Source organism: Notechis scutatus, chromosome 4 (genome assembly GCF_049901735.1).
Source record: "Notechis scutatus isolate UNSWTSFEM ecotype Mainland chromosome 4, rNotScu1.2, whole genome shotgun sequence".
NCBI classification, from domain to species: domain Eukaryota; kingdom Metazoa; phylum Chordata; class Lepidosauria; order Squamata; family Elapidae; genus Notechis; species Notechis scutatus.
This window is the reverse complement of record NC_142012.1, coordinates 82,959,971-82,978,285: the sequence shown is the minus strand read 5'-3', so window position 1 is coordinate 82,978,285 and position 18,315 is coordinate 82,959,971. Positions and strand designations below refer to the sequence as shown.

Below are 18,315 nucleotides of genomic sequence, written 5' to 3'. Positions count from 1 at the left end.
GACTCCAAACTTGGCAAATTTAACACTTGTGGATGTCAACTCCCAGAATTCCTCAGCTGGCCATGCCAGGGAATTCTGGGAGTTGAAATCCACAAGTCATAAAGTCTCTAAGATTCTAAAACAGAAGGTTTCTATTGATAAACTGACTGACTTAGATAAGATTTTGACAGGTACTGATGAAAAGGTGATTAAAAATTGTATGGATATTTATTAGAAATTAAACTAGAAGAAGAACAAGTTAAAGAAACTATGATTGCTTGGGGGAAGAATTTTGGATATGCGATTGATCTAGAGAAATGGCAAAAATTGTGGTCTCAAAATTATAAAATGACAATGTCAACAGCATTTTATATTCTTTATGAAAATTTGTATAAGATGTTTTACAGGTGGCATTTTCTCCCGACAAGAATAGCAAGAATGTTCAAGAATAAATCCGAAAAATGTTGGAAATGTCATCAGACACCTGGCTCATATTACCATATGTGGTGGACTTGTGCGGATGCTAAAAAATACTGGGCTAAAATCCACACGTGGTCGGAAAAAATGACAAAAAAAACATATAGATGAGATATTTTTATTGGGAATTTTACCTGAAATATATAGTAAAGACTTGAAATACCTGATTGTAAATGTATTAACAGCGTCTAGGATTGTATTTGCTAAAAACTGGAAAAATGAGAAAACATCATCACAGGAGGAAATCATTAAGAAAATATTGGAATGTGCTGAAATGAGTAGATTGACATTTGAAATTAGAGAACAAGATAATAAACAATTTTATAAAATTTGGGATCTATTCTATCAATGGTTAGACAATAAAATATAGTAATGAAATATGTAGACTTTTAGAAAATACTAAATATATAAAGATGTATTCTTTTCTTATTATATCTACAAAATGATTCTAGGATAGATTTGGGATGATAATATGAACTGTCATAAAACAAATTAAGTAAAATATGATTATTTCGTAAAGCATGAATGAATAAAAGTATAGTCAAATGATTGATTAATAATGATATTAATGTATTTAATATTTGATTGAAAATACGAAATTATATACAATGTAATTGTAATTGAAGACTACGAAATGGAAGCACAAAACAATTTGTAAACCAACCGGCACACTGTATGTATATATATGGAAGATGGCTTGATGTTTTTATGTTTTGTTTGTTTATGTTTGTTTTAAAAACCAATAAAAAAATTTTTTTTTTTAAAAAAAAAATAAAGTCTCTAAGTTTGGAGAGCCCTGATTTCAAGGAACCATGGCAGAATTCTTGTTTTCCAGGATTTGTACAAAGAATACAACATAATGCACATAATATGTATATGGCATTTAGCCCAATCCAGGACCATAATGAAGTTTTGATTTGATATATGGCATTAATATAATTGTCAAGTTTATCACTATAGCTAGACATGCAGCAACATACTGCATTATCTTTTTATTTTAAAAAAAAATCTTTTTAAAAAGCATGAGATAACAAACTCCTATCCTGGGCTGGATCCATTCCTTAAAACAGGAGAATAACTCTCTTCCCAGTTATTTAGGATTATCCTCTTTGCCCTACACCAGATTTGATAAAGCTACGCCTCTTTCTGGAGAGAACAATTTCTGCATTTTCTTAATATAATTCAACATCACGTTCATAAATAGTAACGGTAACATTTATTCTCCAAATATTTCTTCCCCAAATTATGTATCAATTAGGTATCAATTTGAAACAGAAGCTAAAGCTATAAGAGGACAAGAATAAATCATGAGTCAAAAAACTTTTTTGATGTAATATAAGAAATTGTGATGAAGTATCTAACAGACCCAGGCACAATGTAGGAGGTAGTATGAGAGTTACAGGAAGAAACAGGGCACAGATTCACTTGACCTTAATTATATCCGATATAAGCTTTGCTGAAGAACTGCTCTGTGCCCCAAGATTCTGATATGATGCCCTACGAGCAATAAATATACTGTATATGTTTCTTAAGTACACCTATTAGAAAGGGCTTAGCAGAAATCTAATGTTCATCTCCCTGGATTCCAATCAGTCCAAAATCTACTCCAGGACCTGATGTATTTTATGGATAGCCAAAATCGCTTTTCAATTTGTTGTGTGATTTGGAGCTGAAAAAACACGAAGGGACTGTCCATCCAAGATTCAGATCAACCCAGACGCACGTGACTAAATCCAATAGCTGAACTGATTTTGTTCATCACTTTTGGAGGGGGGGTGGCCTGGAAGACCTCCAAGGTCCCTTCCAACTTATTTGGTCACTCTGTAAAGGGCAATTCCCCTTTCAGATGGAATCATCACCTCGCCCTTAAATGCAATTAAGATGGTCAAAGCAGGGAAGTTTAAGCCTCCCATCGGAAATTATAACACAAAATTGGTAATGTTCAGGCATCCAGTGTCACATGTGAAATGGGGAACCATTAAATAAATATAGCATGGCACATCTTGTTCAAAGGTTGGGTTTGATAATCAGCCAAACCCCTTTCCAGGATATTCCACTCCTTCCTCTTCTTCTCTTACAGTATCCTGATGATGTTCAGTTCCCATTAGTCTCTTTTGAATTATTCACCATTGCGCCTTAAACCACTGATGCATCTCCATATAAAAATGATAATGTTTCCTCAACTCCAGGTGATTTCATGTACACTTCCTTGTAATTTTCCTGGCCAAACACTACACATATGGTTTGATGGATTTTGGCTGCTCTCAAAAGGCTAATCAGGATTAGATCTGAGTTAGTGCTTGGCTGGGAAAATGACAAGAAATCTCAAAGTGGACTGAGAAATCAAAAGAGGACTTACAGAAACATTTTGTCCATGCAGAAAACTTATATGGATATTTTGGGGGCCAGTACAGATGTTGTATCACCACTGCTCTACAAGCATACTCCGTTTTGTTTCATGACTTAGACAAACAATGTTTTGGGTACCCAAATAGCAATAATAATAATAACACCCCAGGTTTAACAGCCATCAAATAAAAAGAACAAAGACATCTGAATAGTGGACATGGCCAATACCTGGAGAATAGAATAGAATAACTGCAGAAAATCCCAAAATATAAAGAACTGCAAATAGGAACTGAACATCGGTAAAAAGAGAAAGCAAAGATGGAACCAACAGATTGCCTTCCATCTTTGCTTTCTTTTACTACCGATGTTCAGTTCCTATTTGCAGTTCTTTATGCAATCCCAACAGATCTGGAGCACCACTTGAACACTATTGGCATTGATAAAAACAACATCTGTCTATCCCAGATCCTTCGGAAGGACTCGATAGGTGGATAAAAAATCTAGATCCAGTCTAAACATAAACAAAAGTTGAAGCATGGATCTCTCTCTCTCTCTCTCTCTCTCTCTCTTTCTCTCTCTCTCTCTCTCTCTCTCTCTCTCTCTCTCTCTCTCTCTCTCTCTCTCTCTAGCAGGAGAGGGAAACAATCAAGCTCAGAAAATACCAAGTACCCAATACCTTTGTTGCATCATGGAAGACACAAACATTGTATCCAGATCTCCTGTTCATACCATCCCAAACTGTTTAATTCTGCAAGTAGGCCACAACATTCTTGGGCAAAGGCTTGAAATGTACATATAATCCAGCACCAACAGCAAAAATTAATACATTTTAATAGGTTAATGTTCCCAGAACCACCTCCACAGGAAGTGGGAATTTTCTGCCATGTTGGAAAACCTTGAAACCATTAAAAGTAGAAAATCCCCAAGCCTTGCTAGAACGTCAGGTGAGTCTTGCAAAGAATTTAAAGAAGTCTTAATATCAGAATTTCTATTTTTGTGCAAGACACTTCTCCGGGACTTGGAAACTGATTTTAAAAAATCTAACTCTGATGCTTAAACTGGGTAAAAATGTTCAGGAACTGGACTATTCTAGGCCTATCTCGATACTTAATGTGGTCTGTCTATAAACTCAATATTAAATTATTAGTCAAGCACTTGAAGTGATTATAAATAAAATTATCCATTTATAGTAAATCAAATCTTATTTCATTCATTCAATAAATATATTACAGGTGAAACTTGAAAAATTAGAATATCGTGCAAAAGTTCATTTATTTCAGTAATGCAATTTAAAAGGTGAAACTAATACATGAGAAAGACTCATTACATTCAAAGCAAGATAGTTATTACATGTAATCAATAAAACAAGGATTGTACATAGAACAATATCGGACTTCTGAAAAGTATAAGCATGCATATGTACTCAGTACTTGGTGTGGGCCCCTTTTGCAGCAATTACTGCCTCAATGCGGCATGGCATGGAAGCTATCAGCCTGTGGCACTGCTGAGGTGTTATGGAAGACCAGGATGCTTCAATAGCGGCCTTCAGCTCTTTTGCATTGTTCGGTCTCATGTCTCTCATATTTCTCTTGGCAATGCCCCATAGATTCTCTATGGGGTTCAGGTCAGGCGAGTTTGCTGGCCAATCAAGCACGTGATTCCATGGTCATTGAACCAGGTTTTTTTTTGGCAGTGTGGGCAGGTGCCAAGTCCTGCTGGAAAATGAAAGCAGCATCCCCATAAAGCTTGTCTGCGGAAGGAAGCATGAAGTGCTCCAAAATCTCCTGGTAGACGGCTGCATTGACCCTGGATTTAATGAAGCACAGTGGACTAACACCAGCAGATGACATGGCTCCCCAAATCAACACAGACTGTGGAAATTTCACACTGGACTTCAAGCATCTTGCAGTGTGTGCCTCTCCATTCTTCCTCCAGACTCTGGGTCCTTGGTTTCCAAATGAGATGCAAAAGTTTCTCTCATCAGAAAAGAGGACTTTGGACCACTGAGCAACAGACCAGTTCTGTTTTCTTTAGCCCAGGTAAGATGCTTCTGACATTGTTTGTTGGTCTGGAGCAGCTTGACAAGAGGAATACGACATTGGAAGCCCATGTCCAGGATCCGTCTCTGTGTGGTGGCTCTTGATTCACTGACTCCAGCCTCGGTCCATTCCTTGTGAAGATCCCCAACACTTTTGAATGGCCTTTTCCTGATAATCCTCTCCAGGCTGCAGTCATCCCTGCTGCTTGTGCACCTTTTTCTTCCACACTTTCCCCTTCCACATAACTTTCTATTAATGTGCTTTAATACAGCACTTTGGGAACATCCAACTTCTTTTGCAATTACCTTTTGAGGCTTTCCCTCCTTATGGAGGGTGTCAGTGATGGTTTTCTGCATAACTGTCAGGTCAGCAGTCTTTCCCATGATTGTGATTCCTACTGAACCAGACTGAGAGACCATTTAAAGGCTCAGGAACCCTTTGCAGGTGTTATGGCTTAATTAGCTGATTAGAGTGGGACACTTTGAGCCTAGAATATTGAACCTTTTCCCAATATTCTAATTTTCTGAGGTTGTGGATTTGGGGTTTTCATGAGCTATAAGCCATAATCATCTCAATTATGACACATCACAGCTTGAACTATCTTGTTTTGCATGTAATGAGTCTATCTCATACATTAGGTTCACCTGTTAAGTTGCATTACTGAAATAAATGAACTTTTGCCCGATATTCTAATGTTTTGAGTTTCACCTGTATATTACACAAAGTAGCAAATTAATAAGCTTTCACTAGTTATATGTTCCAAAATATTTTTGTCTGATACTAGAATTCTTAATGTGAATATTATTATATTATATGTGAATTTCAATGTAGGGCTGCTTTTTCAAGATGACTCAGCATATTTATGACGCAAGTAAAGCACAGCTAAATCTGAACAGTTATGATCCTGTTGTGATTTTAAGGCATGCTGATCAGAGCTACTCATTTCTGTTATTCAACCTAGCTATAGAGTAGCATTGGGAATAGTAGGGGGAAATGTCATTTTAAGATGTAGTGAAATCATTGTGAAAAATATTGTCTAAAATAATTTATGTGCAGAATTCTAATATTGATTATAATTACTTGCTTTCCATTGATTTCAGTCTCTGCTTGGTCAAGACTGAAGACATTTTTCAAGATATTATTAAAGGAGGGCTCCAACAAATTAGTTGGCATTTTTCAGCAACGGTGAAGAGAGCATGACTGAGATCAGCAAGAATTTCAGTTTGTTGTTTATTTGTTCCAGTCCAGCTTTACAGAGAACCTGTTTGGTCTAATGCTTAAGGCATCAGAGTTATACAAATGGAGACTCTGGGTTTAATCCCATCTTAGCCATGAAAGTCAACTTGGATGACTTTGGGTGAATCACCAGGAAGCAATGAGTTCTAGTTCCGCCTTAGGCACAAAAGCTGGCTGGGTGATTTTGGGCCAGTCACCCACTCTCTCTCTCAGCCCAACCCATGTGGTGGTGAAAAATAGAAGGAGGAAAGTGTGTTAGATACTGTTGATGCCTTGAGTTATTTATACAAAGAACAAAGGCAGAATACAAATAACTGTTTTAAAATACCTCTCACACTAAATACAATGCTTCTACTTAAAACACAAAATATTTAAAACCTGTGTCTTGGGCTTGTCATTCCAAGAAGGCAACAACAATGCCCTCCAGATATAATATTTGTATTTTGACTCTTCTGCTATGGTTTTCAAAGCTCAGCCATTTCTTTTGAAATCCCTTCATCCATGGTGAGGATTTACATCGCCTAAAGGATGGAGAAACAAAGATGGCCATTGGTTCAAATCTTAGTGGCTCTCAAGTCATTTCAGCAGGGAAGCAAATAAACTTGGTTAAAAAACAAGCAGACTCTCATCCCAGGCTGGAGTGCCAGCTTAGTTCAGTTTCATTTCAATGGTATTCTTAAGTGTGCCATTATTCAATTCCCTCACTAAATCATTTTTATCATTATTTTTATTATTATTCCTTGAATGAGGTTTGAGAAGTAAATTTCCTTTGGATTACCCAACCAGCAATTTCAAAACCCCACTAAGATCCACTTTTGTGTAATATGGATTCTTGTACACATATATGATTATCATTGTTTGGTGCCTTGTCAAAAGATCTGGAGTTGTATCTGGATGCAGTAGGAATGGACAGAATTTCATCAGCGGTAGTTGGAAAAACATTGACTTTGTGACAGTATCTTTAATATCCTAACCCTTAGGAAAGTTCCCATAAACAGAAGTACTAAATCCAGTCAAAACTCTCTAATAGACTGTGTGGATATTGTTATTATTTTGTTGTTGGGGTGCATGAGAAAAGGTCAACTTTCTATTTTTGCATAAAATGACAGCGAATGACAGCAAATCTCCAAATATTCTTTCTATTTCCTAAACAAACATCAATTTTAATTTCTGGAATCTCAGTCTATTTTGGCATTTCTGCATTATATGATTCAGCAGGGCTGCTTCTCCTGTAGGCCATTAATTTTGCAAGTATAACCATTCTCACCCTGTTGAGGAATTCTTGCAAGATAATATTTCAGCTTTGTGTATCAACAAAATCAACAGAGCACCAAACATATTGAAGGAAAATGTATCTCCAGCAGTTATTCTCCAAAGTAACTAAACTATTTTGTTTGTGTTTGCTTCATAATAATGTATTAGCTTTATATGCCACCCAACTCTGAGGGACTTCCAGAATCATTATCAGTGCAAGTAATATTTTATACCAACTGCAATAATGTTCAGGGGAAAGAAGAGCAAATTATAGCTTCTCTCATCTAAATAATGCAGGAAAATGTTTGGAAAATCAGCTGAGAAGATGCAGAAATACGTAGCGCATACCAGCATGGAACACAAGAGATTTTTCTAATTGAAATCCAATGATCAATTCTTAATCAACAATGAAATGATCTGACAATTAATCTATGGAATTGAATGAGGCTTCCCTCAGGATATAGTTTCTGGAGAGATAAAAAACACCTTCAGTTTTTATCAATTGCTGTATGATAAAGACAAAGACCTAAATACTCTCTTTTTACATCAGTGTTTCAAATCCCATTTGTTGAAGTTCTCTGCTGATACAACGGTGATTTCTACTACAGTTCTCCACCCTGTCCCATTTCTCCTCCAAGCCATAAACTGGAGCTAAAACACTGAAATTGTCGCTGCTCAAAAGGATGGCTGCGCCTGGAAAGTGCTCACAGCAGAACCTCTTGCTTTTCATGTCCATCCAAGGTCATCAGGCCTGCTAGATTTGCACTGCCAAGGTCAAAGCTGAACATGGTTTTCTGGGTGAGGCTGCAAGATTAGGAACAGTGCAGAGGTGGTATTCAACCGGTTCTGACCAGTTCTGGAGAACCAGTAGCAGAAATTTGGAGTAGTTCAGAGAACCGGCCAATCCCACCTCTGACTGGCCCCGCCAACCCCATCTCTTCTCTGCCTCCCATTGAGTCCCAGCTGATTGGCTGGGTCTTCTTTGGTTCCCCTGCACAGGAGAATGGAAGTGGAAAGCAGGTTAGTGGGGTGGAAAGGAGATTTTGCAGTAACCTTCCCTTGCCATGCCCACCAAGCCAAGCCACACCCACCAAGCCACACCCATAGAACCAATGGTAAACAATTTTGAATCCTACCACTGGAACAGTGGAAAAGACCTGGGCCAGCTTGGCTGCCTTTTGCCACACCCATCCATGATCCTGGCCATGATGAAGCCAATTGAGGGTACCTGAATGCTGATGAATAGTTGGGCTTGTATCCCCTTTAGACTTACTATGCATGCACCTGTTATATATTTATTCTTTTTGCCCAGCCTATTTGCCCCGGCAACCAACACGGAGGAGGCCACAGACCTCACACAGAAATAAAGTCGAAGCAAGGCACAAAATACTTAAACCAAACTGTCAAAATATATTCCTGCTGCAGAAGGAATCAAACCCAAACACCACAAATCCTCAAAGGCTCACCAAAAAAGCCAGCTTTTTCTTGACTTTTTGGAAACGCTGGACTCTTGGGAATAAACAGGAGGGTATTATTATTCCAGAAAAATGGAACAGCAAACATCTAATTGGCATTCTATGCAAATTAGGTTCCCGAAACATAAGAACCCATAGGGATCCTTCCCATCCAGATATTTATGAACAGGCAGAAACTGATGGGAGCTGTTGAACTATTCCAGTGATCACTGTCTAGTTCCATGAAACTGTTGTTGCCAAAGTTTTTTGTTTTTTACATAATGCATTATTTGTGGTCTGAAAGCTAAGCAGCCTTAATGTTCATTGCTTGATTATTTTCACCGTGTACATTATGGATCAGATTACTCTCCTCCACTTCCTGCAGAGAACCTTTAGTTTAAACCATTACCAGACTGTCTCCAAAACAGGACAAAAGGAAAACATTGTTAGCACAGGGAGAATGACAAACATTAACCATAAGGATGGGATGCAATTTTGGCTGCATGTCAATTGCAGTAGATCAAATTCAGGGTTTGCCATTTAGACCATTTACACAGGGGGTGTTTCCTTCTGCACTACTCAAAAGGGCCCATGGCATCCTTGCACCATGAAATTATCTGACCTAGACCGAGAGATTCTGCTATGGAAGAACATAAGAGGATAAGCCTGAACTTTCTCTAAGGTCTCTCAGGGGATGAGGTTATGTTTGCTGGTATTGACTGTAACTTCTTGTCTCTTCACTGTCCAAAGTGGTCAGAGAAAAAGCAAGGAAGAAACCCAATAAAGGACCATCTTCCTCCTTTGAAACCAGCCTTTCTCAGTTAAACACCACTTTGAAGCCCCACAACGTGCCTTTGAGACTCTTGGGAAACAAGAGTGTTGATAAGTTAGATAAATATCCTGATCCCTGCATCACCTGAGTTTTCTACAAATCTGTGGATCAAAGCAGGATGGCATGTCTTTCTTTTAATAAGCAACTGAATCTCTCTCAGAAAACATCCTTCCTCCTTCTCTCTTTCCTTGGGTCTGTCCTTGAATACAAAAGTCCTTTAAATGTGTCAAAATGGGGAGTCAAAGAGGCATTCAGTTAAGGCAACTGCCTCCAAAGGAGTCACGGAGGCATTAGTTAGCCTCTGCTAATCTGAGAAATCTATCACCTGATATCACAATAAAAATATTATCCTTAATAATACAAGTCAGCTGGTGCCAGAAGATTGCACAGATTGACTACAAACAATGACATGACAAAGTAGCAACAAGGGTGCGTTGAAATCTCTATAAAAAGGGCCATTGGCCTGCAAGCAAGAACTGGCACTCTCCCCCCAAATAGACAAGTAATAGAAAATAAAGAAGCTAAAGAACTTTGGGAGCTTAGAATTTGAACAAACAGGCACCTGTCACATAATACCCCAAGGCCTAACTATTTTTGATAAGAATGAATGACCCCCCCAAAAAAAAAAAAAAAATAGACTGGATAGTGGACACAGAGCAGCACCTGGAGACAGCAGAAGGGAAGAAAAAGAACTAGAGAAAAATCACTCAATATAAAGACCTGCAAATGGAAACAGAATGACGGTGGCAAGAGAAAGCAAAGACAGAGTCCGCTTAGTCACAGAAGCCTTGGGTGCTGCAACCTCAAAGCATCTGGAACATCCCTTGAACACCATCGACATTTGACAAAATCTCCACCTGTCAGTTGCAAGAGGCAGCTCTACCTGGAACAGCTTCCATTCTGCAACAATAATGTACAGGTGACAACATCAAACACCCACATCTGCCTATCCCAGGTCCTTGGGATAAAAATGCTGACTCCAACATCTGGCTGACTGTGTCAACACCACCACCAACAGCAACAACAACAATAATAAAAAAATAATCAAACCTTTGGAAGAGAAAGGGAAGAAAATCCATGTGCCCTAAATAGTTCCTTCCTTCCTTCCTTCCTTCCTTCCTTCCTTCCTTCCTTCCTTCCTTCCTTCCTTCCTTCTTTCTTTCTTTCTTTCTTTCTTTCTTTTCTTTCTTTCTTTCTTTCTTTCTTTCTTTCTTTCTTTCTTTCTTTCTTTCTCTCTCTCTCTCTCTCTCTCTCTCTCTCTCTCTCTCTCCCTCTGTCCCTCTCCTTTATTGAATCTCATATTCTATTTAATCTCCTGTTAATGATAATGTAGAAAGTGTCCTGTGTTTAAAGAAGGCCAGTTTCTGATGAATTTGCAGTTCTTTGTATTTCCTCCCTTGCTAAAGCTGGCCTGGGGGAAGCAGAGGAGGGGAGGAATCCTTGAGATCCAATCTACAATTGAAAGAGTGGCATTTGCAAAGCGGAACAAAGAGTTACTTGCAAATCCTCCGAAGGCTCCTTCATCCCCTGGGTACGATGGGGATATGGGTGTGCATCCTTCTATTGGGGGGGGGGGGCAGAAGAGGAGCCAGGGGAGAGGTGTAGCAGGTTTTCTGGCAGCTGACATTCCTACTTCCAGCAGTTCCAAGCAGGTCACAGGACTCCCTGGACGAGGGTAGGAAACCACCACTGCTCTGCCCGTCTTGGAGATGCTGGAGATATTTATTTGTCTTTTGAGGAGAACCAGAACGGGCAGAGTTTTGCACACCCGGTCTATTCTTTGAACATCGCCCCACCTGCTGTCCTGTGGCTCAAAGCGTCATAAAAATCGGGGCACTGGGGAGGTTTCTCCACTCCCCTTTGCGTGGTGCCAGAAAGGGAGACGGCAGGGTGGGCCAGAGGAGGGAAAGGCTGAGCAAACACCAGCCAGGGTTTCATCCTCTAAAGAAAGAGCATCTCTGCCCCTCCCCTTCCTCAGCCGGATCAAAGGAGCCCCTCTCAAAGAGAGCCCCTCCTCTGCAGGGGAAGACAGAGTCACCCTCCGGACACCTGCTCAGTGACCACTGCTAGCCTCCTGCCTGCCGCCTCCTTCTCCTCCTTCGGCTGAATCCTCTGGAGGAAGCCTCTCTCCAACCCAGCGGACGGACGGACGGCTTTTGCCTCTGTTCTCACGCCACAGCCTCTTACGCGGAGGGCTCCCCCATCCCAGGTTATGAAGGACCAGCTTTAAGCTGTGGGTGAGAGAAAGAAAAGCCCACCCGCTCACCCCCACCCCCTTGGCTGAAATAAGCAAACCCCACCAAAAGGGAAGGGGCCATGGGGGCCTGGAAATAACCTTGGAGCGGAGGGTTCCCTTGGATCTAGTTCTGGAAAGTGGGAATGGAGAAACTCAGCTTAATGTATCTCACTAAGGAAAGGATGGTGAGATGGTGAGAAATACGGGGAGGGGGGGAATAAATACGGAATCTCACCCCCCCTCCTCTCTCCCACTCTCCTTGAAATAGAGGCCCCCAGGGGCTGGTTTGTGTCCTGGATAACCTTCACAAGGTCTTGAAGCTTCAGTTCCAGTTTCTTTTCAGATGAAAGGGGGAGTAAGAGGGAACTGTATAAATGGAAATTGGCAGTACAGGTGAGGGATGCAAATATGTCAGATCCCTCACCCTTTAGAGGGAGAAAGAACCCCTCTCTCCATCTATTTCCCTTCACCCCTGTATAGCAAGATTCCATTTACATCCCAGCAAGAAGAGAAAGTGGGACCACCCAGAGCTGTTCCATACATAGATGGTGCGCATGGCGCATGTTTGCATGTGCAAGTGCAGAACTGGCAGTCATGAATCTAAAACAGTGATGCTTACAAGGGAGAATAGGAAAGGCTTTTGGAAGGAAGGAAGGAAGGAAGGAAGGAAGGAAGGAAGGAAGGAAGGAAGGAAGGAAGGAAGGAAGGAAGGAAGGAAGGAAGGAAGGAAGGAAGGAAAGCTTTTGGGAAAGCTAAGAACATGCATGCCCTTTGTCCAAGGTTCTTGAGCACAACTCTGATTCAAAGGCACTTCTTCACCTCTTCCCTTAACTTCTCCCTGTCCTTCTCCAAAGTCACCCAGTGGCTTCCTTGCCTAAAGCCACCACATTCTCCCATCCTAAGCCACCGGTCCAAGGCTCAGCCCTCAAGATCAGAAGCACCCACCCCATTGACAGCTCTCCTCTGGCTTCAGTCTGGGGATCATTTCCCCCCCTTGTACCAAACGCAGAAAAAAAGGGGGCGCAGTCCCTGTCTGTGTCTCACCCTGTGAAGGAACCCCTCTTCGGACGGTCTCCCTCTCCACCGCAGCCATCGAAACGGCCAGCCCCAGAGGAACTTCCAAAGACCCCCTCAGCCTCCTGGCTTTGAAATCCAACCCTCCTACCTCCCACCTCCCAAGCGAGGCTGGCAACCAGGTCCACCTGGGGAGAGCCCTTCCCGGCCAAGGCAAAGCCACAGAGGAAGCCACCCAAGAAGAAGGAGAAGAGGAGGAAGAGGGAGGGAGGAAACCGAGGCAAAAGTTTCCCTCTGACTTACGGTATTTGGGGCTGGAGTTGGTCTCCGGCGGGGCGGCGGTGGTGGTGCTGCTGGCCTCTTGGAAGGGGGATAAGGTCCACGAAGGAGCCGAGTCCTGAAGATAAGTCTTGTACGACGAGGTAGTGTACGCCGCAGTGGGCCAGGCCGGCCCAGGCGGGCTCCGAGGGGCGCCGGGCGCCGGGCGGGCCAGGAGGAGCGTGGTGCTGAAAGGGACAGCGACGGCAGCCGTGGTGCTGCCGGTGCTGCCGCCGGCCAGGAGCGTCGGGGGCGCCAGCGTGTGGCGCGCCGTGGTGGTCCGCGGCGGGATGGCCCGGATGGGGCCCCGGGTGGCCGGGAAGCGGGTGGGCGCCTTGGTCATGGTGGTGAGGCGGGTGCTCATCCGGTTGGGCGTCTGAGAGGCGGCGGCGGCGTCCGTGCCGGGCGAGGCGGCGGGCTCCCCGCCCTTGGGCGGCGTGGTGGGCTGCTTGGAGAGGAAGAAGGGGTCCTGCTCGATCCCCTTAGAATCCATCAGCTCGGTGGGCAGGTACTCCTGCACGGACCCCACCACGATCCACTTGAGCAGCATCAGGCTGAGCCCCAGGCCCACGAAGCCGATGAAGAGGGGCACCACACACAGCCACGTCTGCTGCCGGTTCCACACCAGGCATTCGCCGCAGCGCAGCTCCCGGCCCTCCGCCTCGGGCCCTCCATCGCCCGCCGCAGGGCCCCCGCCCGCCGCCGCCGCCGCCGCCCCCTCCTCGGCAGCGGCTGCGGCACCCGGCGGCGAGGCGACCCCTTCGCTCATCCTCCTCGGCGCCTTTCTAGCCCTCCCCCGGGGGGAAGCAGCGGCATCGAGGGCGGGGGAGGGCGCAGCATGCGGAGCGGCGGGGAAGCGGGGCAGGGGGCGGGGGAGGAAAAGGAGGAGAGGAGCGGGAAGACCCGACGGCAGCGGGGTTGGGGAGGCGGCCGCAGCCCGGTAGGTCCCCGAAAGGGCTCGCCTCCCTTCGATCCGGAGAGTGCGACACCCCGCCCGCCCTCTCAGCTACACCATTCACACGACCGCTGCTGAATCAGCTGGAACGCGCGAGCAGCTCTCCCCACCTTCCGCCGCCGAGCTCGCCTCCTTTTCCCGGCGATTTCCCGCCCCCTCCCGGGCTCCTGGATTCCGGATCTCCCCACACACACACACCGCCCGCCCGCCCGCCCGCCCGCCAAATTAGAAGAAGGCTCGGACGAAGCCCCCAGATCCTGGTCGTCCTTGGCCGGGTGCCGGGAAGCCGCGGCTTTCAGGCGGTAACGATCCGGGCCGAGGAGGGGCTTCTCCCCTGCTTTCCAAACCAAGATCCGCAACCAGCAGCCATCCGGAGCCCCTTTCCCTGAGGAAGAGAAACGCCTCTCGGGGAGCCGCTCCTGCTTCGGGGCGACGCTGCTCCGGTCCCCGCCTGCCCGCGTTCCTCGCCTCCCTGCTACCCCCCTTTCCCGAAGCGACCGGAGCTCTTGCTAGTCGGTAGCCCCGCCGCCGGTCCTCGGGCAGCTCTGGCAGAAAGGCGAGACCGAGCCGGAGGCGGCGGCAGCCTGCAGGGGAAGTCCAGCCGCCAGCCCCGGGGCTGATGGAGAGCCGGCCGCCCCCGGCATCCTCGCCGAAGCCGAAGGGGACGCGGGTTTGGCCTCCTGACAAACCAAGCACGAAGCGGCGGCGGGGTGGAGGGGAGGGAGGGGAGGGGGAGGCAGGTTAAAAAATCCCAGCCAAAAAGAAACCACACAGGCGCGCTGGCAGCTCCGAAGGGGAGGAGAGGCAGGCACGCGCCCGCGCCTTCCCACGCGCGCGCAGCCCCGGGATTCCAAGCCCGTGCCAGGGCCGGCCTGCCCAGCTTTCCCTCCCCTGCCTTTCCCTACTGGCGAAGGCGGCGGTGGATTCCTGCCGCGCGGAGGAAGGGGAGGCGGGGGAGGGAGAGACAGGGCAAAGGAAGCGGGGCCCCTCCCACCCACTTGGCTCCGAGGAGGAGGAGGAGGAGGAGGGTGGCGTGACTGCGGCCTCCGAAGCCCACCGGGTGCCACGCGCTCCCTCCGGAGGAAGAGATCCGGAGCTGGGCCGGGGGCCGCTTCCCAGCCCAGGAGTCCGCTCGGCGCTCCTGCGGCGGCTGGGCAGAAGCAGCGCGCGGTCGCCCGCCCGCCCGGGGAATGCGCGGCTCTCGTGCCCGGGACCGCGCTTGGGCAGGCGCGCCCGCGCGCACGTGGAGGGCTGCATGGGCAGAGGGGGAGTGGGGCGGGTGGCTGGGCCAGCAGCCGCTGGTCTTTCGGCGTGGGATTCCGCCTGCAGCCGGGCGGCTCCTCTAGACTCGGAGCGAAGGAAAGAGCTGCCCCTCCCCCGCCCCCGAAAAAGGGAAACGAGAAGGACGAGCTTTCTTTTTTTTTCTGGCGCGGGGGCTCCGGCGAGGCGCTGGGCACCTTTTCTCCGCCGCTACCGACTCAGGTGCCGTCCCTGACAAAGCGCCGCCCGCGGGGAAAGCCGCCTCTACTCCGCCCGCTCCGGTTGGCGAGGGCATCTCTCTCTCTTTCTTTCTCTGTGCGGAGCAACCGGGACCGAAGCGCCGCGCGGACTGGGCGCCCTGCTCTGGGCTGGAGTCGGAAGGAGAAGGGGACGGTTTGGATAGTCCCGCGCGGCTCCGGGGGAGACTTCAGCTGCCCGGCTTTTGGGCTGGAGGCAGGAGGAAGACCCAACATCGCGGGCTGTGAGCGAAGGAAGGCGTCGCCCTCTCTGTGCCTACTTTAGGGGGCAAGCCGAGATACCGTCTCTCTCTCTCTCTCTCTCTCTCCCCCCACCCACTCTCGGCGCTGCAATGGAAATCTAACCGTCCGGAAGAAGTGCGCGCCATAGGTCCGCCGTTGCCCTTTCTTGAAAGTTCTTCCAAACGCCGGAGGAATTAAGAGAGCATCGATTGCCTAATTAATCCCCTTGGATGCTCACTTCGAACCTTCTGGCCAGGCAGCGGGTGGCGGACGGACGGCGCCGTCCTATAAAACGCGAAATAAAAAGAGACGCAGAATGATGGATCGACGTGTCTGAGCAGGAGGTGAAGTAGCATCAATAATCAAGTACTAGAGGACGAAGAAAGGCAGTCTAAACCAGGAGTCTCCAAACTTGGCGACTTTAAGATTGGTGGACTTCAATTCCCAGAATTCTCCAACCCTGGAGAATTCTGGGAGTTGAAGTCCACAAGTCTAAAGTTGCCAAGTTTGGGGACCTCTGGCCTAAATGCTGAGACTGGAAAGGAACTCAGCTATGCAGAGTTATTAGGGATCGATAAAAATTTCCCACCTGGCCTTGGGAACCTGGCATGGTTGAGGGCTAGAGGGAGAAAGGGCTAAAGCTCAGCTTTTGGGACAAGGAGAATTCTTGGCTGGCAAAAAACTGTGGAGAAGAGTCCATTGATGTGACAGCAGCAAAAATCTGCAACAACCTTGATGTGGTAGGGAAGGAAAGACGGCACCAGAAACCTGTTTTGCACGGAGACCTTCAGTAACAACCATCTAGCCATCATTGCCTTCGTGATACAAGCCCTGCAGGGCAGGATGGTTCCATGGTTTTTGTCTCTCCATCCCTAAGCTATATATAGCACCAGGACAGGGCCAGGATGGTTTTATGAAGATAAAACAAGGCAAAATTCGCTCCAGTGCACATTTACACAGAAAAGAGGCTTATTTGCTTCCAAGATGAGATGAGGGGTGGTTTTATTTACATCCCCCCCCTCCAAAAAAAAAGAACCGAACACAAAGCAGCCTTGTGTCTCATTGTAGACATATTGATTAGCTCATCTGCCAAGCTCTTAGGTAAATGGTGGATATGGCCATGTGTCTCTGAGGGATTGGAAGAGAAATGTTACGAGCCCTTGTGAGCCCAAAGACTTCGCCTAAAGGCTAATAAAACTTCCCTCGTAACTATTAATTGCTATCGTGTACAAAGGGATCAAAGGATGATGCACCGGAGACAAGTTGATTTTAAAAAATGTAGAGTTGATCTACAGAACGATGTTGTCCCAGTGTAAATATGTACCTTTAAGCTATTTCTCAAGGGTGGATCCAAGTGGACACTGGCCAGATAAAATAACCCAAAGAAGCAGTGTGAGATGGGAAGACGTGGCAAGACCTTACCCATATAGTTGGATGCAACTGAATCATCATCATTTTCTTCTTCTTTATCATCATCACCATCATCATCATGAACTCACAAGGACCTGCTATTTTTACACCCCAGTTCCACTTGCCTTTTCCCTCCCTGTCCCCAAAGAGGTGCTTTCTAACTTGGGCTGATTCAAGCCACACTGCCCAGTTTGCCTGATGCTCTTCACACCATTGTTGGCAATGTCTCTAGCCCATTTGACACCTCCCCCCCTGCACTGGGGCAGGAACCCCTTCATTCCTCCTGGCCACTGTCTTTCCACAGCAATTTTGGTCCTGGGTTTCAGTACTGTCTGCTCAGGGAGGGGCTTTTATTAAGTTAAATTGATTAATTAAATTAACTTTTTTCTTCTTCATTTCATCAGCAGACCAGTGAAAAGATGTTGCTTCTTTGAACGTTTTACAAAGCCACCAAAACAAAGGATGGACCTTCCCTTTCCTTCTTTTGTTTTATACGTGTCCAGGTGAAATTGACAAGAGTTCTGTCACTTCCTTATTCCAGCCCAAGCAAAGAGGGAGAATCATAAAACTATGGTGTTATCTCATTTAAGTGGCTCACCAGTGGATGCCTGGATGTGCCAGACTGACAGATGTCAAGGATGAGGGAGAGATACCTAAACCTCTAATCATAAAAACTCCATGTCCCAGAAGAGCCAACCATGGAAAGGAAAGTGACTGGTGCTTTCTCTCTCCAGATGTGAGGAAAAGATGAAAAGAAGAATGAGAATCCATCTAGCAAGAGCTATGGGGAGAATTGAAATCCAGACAGAAACCAGGCTATCTCTAGGGCTATAAAGAGAAAAGGCTGAATTTTGAAAAGCGATTAGTAAATTGACCTCATCTCTAACTGGTTTACACACAGAAGTCAAACAAGAAGCAGCACTGTCAAGCGTTTGACCCTTTCCTTCTACCTTCTTTATTGTTATCTAAAAGTCCTTCTGTGCCCAAGATATTGTCCTCCTTGTGATGTTTTTTTTTTATTAT

The 18,315-nt window shown here is 45.9% G+C and overlaps 1 protein-coding gene across 2 annotated transcripts in view; it reads right to left on the bottom strand.

Moving 5' to 3' along the window:
- Nucleotides 1–14,305, bottom strand: part of NRG3 (neuregulin 3) — a 424,549-nt gene extending 410,244 nt beyond the window's left edge. The window contains exon 1 of one of the 2 annotated variants that reach the window (XM_087963966.1): nucleotides 13,174–14,305. In XM_087963966.1, the coding sequence (XP_087820092.1) occupies nucleotides 13,174–13,957 (784 nt within the window). In that variant the 5' untranslated portion in view covers nucleotides 13,958–14,305. The remainder of the gene's footprint in view (nucleotides 1–13,173) is intronic. The other variant, XM_087963965.1, reaches the window with a different exon arrangement.
- Between the last annotated feature and the right edge of the window lie 4,010 nt (nucleotides 14,306–18,315).